Genomic DNA, 6,974 nt, shown 5'->3' on the forward strand with positions numbered 1-6,974 from the left:
AGGATCCCACATGCCGCGGAGCGGCTGGGCCCGTGAGCCATGGCCGCTGAGCCTGCGCGTCCGGAGCCTGTGCTCCGCAACGGGAGAGGCCACAGCAGAGGGAGGCCCGCATACCACAAAAAAAAAAAAAAAAAAAAAAAAAAGATTTGAATTGATGTCCTATTGCTGTCGTGCTTTAGGTTTTATTTTTCTTGAAGCTGGGTACTTTGTTAGATGACTTATGATTCTGTGGTCCTTCTTGCTTGAGCTGTGTATCATCTTTACCTCTTTACCCTTTGTCCTTTTTAAAAGATAGAAAAAAATGGGGCCATTTCTTGGTTGGAAATCCACAAGGCATATACTCTTGCTTTGTTACTGGGATATAGAGGAAACCCAAGGGCCAAGTTTTCCATTTTCACTGCCTGGTCCCCTACCTGCCAGGAATTCACCTCAGAAATGAGAGGTGAATTCCTGCTTGCTCAGAAACGTGGGAAGATCACAAAATTTTCCTCTGGGTAATTGCTATCAGTAAACACAACCAGATTCTCATTCCTGTGACTATGTATTTACACATTGATGGTTATTTATTTAATCTCCTTTTTTTTTCGGCCACACCATGCAGCTTGTGGGATTTTAGTTCCCCCACCAGGGATTGAACCCGCGTCCTCGGCAGTGAAAGCTCAGAGTCTTAAGCACTGGACCGCCAGGGAATTCCCATATTTGATCTCCTGGAACCCATTTAAAAAAAATCTCCTTTTCTCATCTTTGTTCTTCTCTTTTTTTCTTTTTGTTTATTTTTTAAAATTTATTTTGTTTAACCATGATGTAGACATACAAATATATCCAAAAAATTATTTTGATGAGCTTATTTTCTGATTTCAGATTTATGAGTTGAGACCGGCTTTCTAGTTACGTTTGATTTTGTTTTTTTGGGTGACTTTTAATAAATCTTTTAAATTGTATTAGCATATTTCTAAAGAATTACATTGTTATTTGGTGGTTACTTCATGCTGCTTTGCAAAGATTCATGAATTTTACATTTATGAATGAAGTAATTAACTTTAAGCAAATAATGGTGGTGAAGTCAATGGAAAATTTGTCATGCTTTCTCAGTTCTTCTGAATAATAGGAGTAATGGTCATTGTTAGTGGGTACAAGAATGAAAAAAGGGAGCCTTTATATTAAATTTGGAAAGCCTTTCCAGAATAAGAAGCTGTGAGCATTAGCAGGAGCATCTTGGCAAAATTCCAACCTGTGCTTTCAGTTGGAAATAGTTCTCTGCTCTGAATACTGAACTATTAAGTGTTGTGGCTGAATTCTTTATTAGACAACAGTGAATTTCAGTGGTTTCAAAGCACTTTTAGGCATGAAGTTTGGAAAGCTCTTCGCAATTCTTTGCATGAAATCTTACATCAATAAGGCAAGAGATTTTATTTTTTTAATTTTGTACCTTTGCTTAGCATTGATGTTACTGAATTTCAAAGTTTTTTTTGCCACAAATGATGGCAAATAGTTCTATCTTCTGAGTAATTAGAGCAAGATAATGTAGTTACTGACAGAGTGAAATTGGAATACATTTATCATTATACTTTTCTCTTTTTCTTAAGATTCCCTTACTATGCTCCGGCCAGATAATAATCACCAGTGGATGTTCAATAAGAACTGTTTTCCTGTTGTGGATGTAGTGATAGATCCTCACCTTGTATTTCACCTTCGACCACATCAGAAAGAAGGGATCATATTCCTTTATGAATGTGTGATGGGAATGAGGTAGGAAAATAATTAGTTTAATCTGAGCTTTGATTTAACCTGTAACATAATGGTTTTCTAGGACAAGCCTGATATATAATGCGTCTCAGTGGGTACAGCATATATTTTAGTTGGTAGGAATGGCAAATGGTACTTAATGTGTATGTTTATTCCGCAGGTAGTTCTTGATGGATGCTGTGTGCCAGACATCTTTCTAGGAACTGGGCATACGGCTTATGAGGATTTTGCAAAAAGGTTTTCTTCTTATCTCACCTCTACTTACACACACAAAGAAAGAGTCCCTCCTTCCCCCCAGCTTTTTTTAAGCAGATTTTTTAAAAAAAATTTATTTTTGGCTGCGTTGGGTCTTCGTTGTAGTGCACGGGCTTTCTCTAGTTGCGGCGAGTGGGAGCTACTCTTCATTACGGTGCGCAGGCTTCTCATTGCGGTGGCCTCTCTTGTTGCGGAGCACGGGCTCTAGGCGCTTGGGCTTCAGTAGCTGTGGCATGTGGGCTCAGTAGTTGTGGCTTGCAGGCTCGAGAGTGCAGGCTCAGTAGTTGTGGCTCACTGACTTAGTTGTTCCGCGGCATGTGGGATCTTCCCGGACCAGGGATCGAACCCCTGTCCCCTGCATTGGCAGGTGGATTCCTAAGCACTGCACCACCAGGGAAGTCCCCCTCCTCCCCCTTTAAAATTGAGTTTTCTTAAAGAATTGTAGTCGAAGTACAGTTGAAGTATCAATAGAAGGCACACGCATACATACAAAGCAGACAAAGGGGGTAAAAAAAAATCAAAGGTCTCTGCTAACATGTTAGTACATTTCCTTTCAGTCCTTTTTTGTTTTGTTTTTAATGCATAGGACCTTGATTTTTATATTGGTCATTTACTAGGGAGTTGGGAATGTAAATTCCCCCAAAGTCTAAGAACCCCGTGAATGATGACAAGTTAAGGGAAAACTATTTCATAGAAACTTTCTAGATTCATGTTCTTTCTTAAATCTGTTCTTCCTTTTGGAGATCTTATCTCACTTGGCCTGAGAATCATCTTTGATTTCTTTTCTCTCACCTTCTCTATCTAATCAAACCTAAACTTTTGATTATTTTGACCTCCCACATATCATTTGGGTCCTAATTATTTCTGGCACCTCACTGTAGCAGCTCTAGTAACTGGTGTCATAAAATTATATTTTATCTGGACTATTGCAATGGTTTCTAACTTGTTTATCTGCTTCTGATACTTCTCAGATTCATTCTCCTTATCACCACCAGCTTGATTTTTCTGAAAACAATTCTGAACATGGCATTTCCTTGCTTAAAATTATTACAATTCTCAGAACTTAGAGCAGTGTTTCCTAATCTGTGATATGCACTTTACTGGGTTGTGTATGGGATCATTTTAGGTATACATGGACAAACTTTATTTTTTACTTTCCGGTTCCCCTGCATCGGCAGGCGGACGCGCAACCACTGCGCCACCAGGGAAGCCCCTATTTTTTACTTTTAATAGTAGCATATTGAGTTAATGAATAATTAGAAAGAAATAGCACATTAAACTTTTTGTTTCACAGATAAATTATGCTTAGAAAGAGTTTTCAAATACATCTAAGGAAAAAAGTGAGTTGATTTAGAGAAAAATAATAAATAATAACATAGTATCACATGTATGGCAAAAAATTGTAATGGTAGTCATGAAAGACTGATGTTTGGGAGATGCTGACCTACAAGATACAGTCTGAGCTTTCAAGGATAAGTATCCTCATCTTCTGTCTTCTTCCTATTTTGCCAGCTTCCTAGCTTATATTTTCTTGCTTGGAATTCAGTTCAAGCTCCAACTATACTGATCTACCTGATTAATGTAGTGAATTCCTATTTACCTTTAAAACTCTGCTCAAGTTTCATCTTCTTCAAGGGAAGTCTTCCTGTTCTCTTCCCTATACCATGATGATAGATGATGGATGGTGGATGATGGATCACTGTTTTCTCTCTGCCACTCACTATGTCTCAGTTAGCTGGCATCTTGCAGTGGCAAATTGTTGATCTAAAATAATAATAGTGGCTGTGATTCATGTTTGTAATTTTTCCTCTACACTTTGAAATCGAGAACATATATAAAATTGTGTGTGGTTTTTTTTTTTTTGGCTGCATCGGGTCTTAGTTGAGGCATGCGGGATCTTTCATTGAGGCGTGCAGGCTCTTTGTTGCAGTGTGCAGGCTTCTCTCTAGTTGTGGTGTGCAGGCTCCAGAGCTCGTGGCCTCAGTAGTTGCAGCGTGCAGGCTTAGTTGCCCCGTGGCATGTGGGATCTTAGTTCCCTGACCAGGGATGGAACCCGCGTCCCCTGCATTGGAAGGCAGATTCTTAACCACAGGACCACCAGGGAAGTCCCCTATAAAATTGTTTTTGGTTATTATTTCTACTAGTAAGAAATACAATGGGTTAACAAACTACACTTATATTTTTGGTAATATCCTTAATTCCTTTGGATTGTGTAACTTTTAAAATGTATATCTAATACCTTCAAAGAGCTTTAAAAACTATGAAGTGGTATAAAATGCCACTTACTTATATTATTATATTCCTTATAATATTTAATTTTAAATTACATTAACCAAGTAGGTTTGTTGGATGAGAGTTTTACTAAATTACATGTATTAGATCAAATAGTTAGTGTTTAATTTTTCTTACAGCTCAAGGAGCTATTTTGGTTGAGGACTTCATTTACTGCCAGAGAATCATAAATACAGACCAATAGATCTTTCTGGTTTACATTTCAATATATTTTAAACTGTTTTTATATCTAATACTGAAACTGATAAAAACTGCTCAACTGTTGGTGATGAGAAGCATGGTTATAGTTAAATTATTCAAAGGTAGATATAAAATTGGGATTCATTTCTCATCTCTAAATATAGATACATGATAGTAACAGATGATTTAGATTCAACTCTAATTTCAAGTTGTTTTAGTAATTTAGTTGACAAATACGTAATGAATATAATTAGCAAGGATTCAAAAGAGATATGTCATAAATCAGCTGATTGAAGAGCTAGAAAAAGTGTTTAGTGGGGGCTAGAATTCATCCTACGTACAAAACATCAGCTTCTGGTTCTTGACTAATAGGTGATGGTGTTAGGGACATAAAATATTTTCCTTTTGTAACTGAAGGAAGTATAATTGTTTCTAACAGGGTGAATGGCAGATGTGGAGCTATTCTTGCTGATGAAATGGGTTTAGGGAAAACATTGCAATGTATTTCGCTCATCTGGACTCTACAGTGTCAGGGACCCTATGGTGGCAAGCCAGTAATAAAGAAGACACTTGTTGTCTCACCTGGAAGCTTGGTGAATAATTGGAGGAAAGAATTTCAAAAATGGCTAGGAAGTGAAAGGATCAAGATATTTACTGTTGATCAGGTAAGAGACTTTTAAAAGTTTAGCCCTGGTCATTTACTAAATCTCTAGATTTTCAAATCAATACTGCAGTTTTCACTCTCTACGTAGCAGTTTTTCAAGTGTAAGTAACTCCGACCCTTTGCAGATAAATGGAATCTTGCCCTGCAATTTGGTCCTGAGTTAACATATTCTAATACCTAGTTAATGGTTGTCAGGAATACGCTGCTTAAATTTGATTTCACACAGTTTTTGCCCATGATTTGTTAAATATTATCTTTTTTTTTTTTAGGACCACAAAGTAGAAGAATTCACCAAATCTTCATTTTATTCTGTTCTTATCATCAGTTATGAAATGTTACTTCGTTCCCTGGATCAAATTAAGAGTATAAAATTTGATCTTCTAATTTGTGATGAAGGGCATCGTTTGAAGAACAGAACCATTAAGACAGCTACAGCCCTCATTAACCTCTCCTGTGAGAAAAGGATAATTCTGACTGGTCTGTATTTACTTTTGGGGAGATATGATGGTTATTTTTGCCTAGTGAATATGCAAAACTTATAATATGATGTTTGGCATCCAAAGAATTGATGGGTTTGAGTGGAATTCATACTAATAAACCTATGTTAGTTGAGTCTTGGTAGGATTCTGAATTATTTAAATCCTATGTAACGTTGTGCAATCCAGATTTTGGATTCTTTGAGGAATAAACACAATGGTATCATGGTAAAGAAGGTAGGAGATGGGACTAGACTGCTTGTGCTTGGTTTCCAAGTCTGATATTTATAGCTGTGCAACTTTGGGCAAGTTATACTTCTCTGTACCTCAATTTCCTTATGTGTGAAATAGGGATAGTAAGACCATCTACTTCATAGAGTTGTTGTGAGTGTCAAATGAGTTAATCCATGTAAAGGTCTTGGAAGACTACCCTATACATGGTAAGTGTTTAATATAAATATCCTTTATTTTTATATGTTTGTGCTGTATGCATATGGTTTTTTGCTGGCCAAAGCTTCTGGCCCAGATTGGAAGGATGAGATAGACTGTGTGTAAATACAAGAATCCTTTTCTACCCAATCCTTTTTAGCTTAAGGCCTAGACTAGAATTAGGCCTGAATAACTCAGTGTAGCTTTTCTCCCACACCTCACTTTGGTCTTATGTGGTAGCAGAGGAAAGAAGAGAGTTGTATTCATTACTAAGGTTTATGACCCTTCCGTTTTCTACTTAAGGCTCTATTTCCCTATCATCTTTAATCCTTTTGGAAGGGATGGGCAGGGCATGATTATACTTATTACATCATATCTCATGGTGTCCTTCATGTGTCCTATATGCATGTCAGAGCTCTCCTCTGAAGTTTAAATGAGGAGGGAGAAAGGGTGTGACCAACAGCTTATTCCTCCATTCCACATCTTTAGGGTAGAAGTATGCCCTGGAGCAACAGAGAAAACGCCCCCTGTTGTGTTCTCATTGAGTTGGGGTGTGGAGGGTACCCATCTTTAAGTAATTTATGATCATTTGACTTCCAATTGGTGAAGAAGGATTGTATTAACCATTACCAAATGTGATTTTTAAAACTATATGTGCTTTTTAGAAATAATTTTGGGAACTGTTAAATGACCTTTACATTCTTCACATTTAGTCGCTTAAAGATAATAAAGATAAAAAGGACAGGGAGGGCTTCCCTGGTGGCGCAGTGGTTGAGAGTCCACCTGCCGATGCGGGGGACGCGGGTTTGTGCCCCGGTCCGCGAGGATCCCACATGCAGCGGAGCGGCTGGGCCCGTGAGCCATGGCCGCTGAGCCTACGCGTCCGGAGCCTGTGCTCCGCAACGGGAGAGGCCACAGCGGTGAGAGGCCCG

The 6,974-nt window shown here is 38.2% G+C and overlaps 1 protein-coding gene across 1 annotated transcript in view; it reads left to right on the forward strand.

Annotated features, from left to right (window-relative positions):
* Positions 1–6,974, forward strand: part of RAD54B (RAD54 homolog B) — a 119,578-nt gene that overhangs the window by 74,555 nt on the left and 38,049 nt on the right. The window contains exons 6-8 of the mRNA XM_007117628.3: positions 1,587–1,749; positions 4,913–5,138; positions 5,407–5,614. Of these exons, the coding sequence (XP_007117690.1) occupies positions 1,587–1,749; positions 4,913–5,138; positions 5,407–5,614 (597 nt within the window). The remainder of the gene's footprint in view (positions 1–1,586; positions 1,750–4,912; positions 5,139–5,406; positions 5,615–6,974) is intronic.

This window comes from Physeter macrocephalus, chromosome 15, assembly GCF_002837175.3.
Source record: "Physeter macrocephalus isolate SW-GA chromosome 15, ASM283717v5, whole genome shotgun sequence".
Classification (NCBI taxonomy): Eukaryota; Metazoa; Chordata; class Mammalia; order Artiodactyla; family Physeteridae; genus Physeter; species Physeter macrocephalus.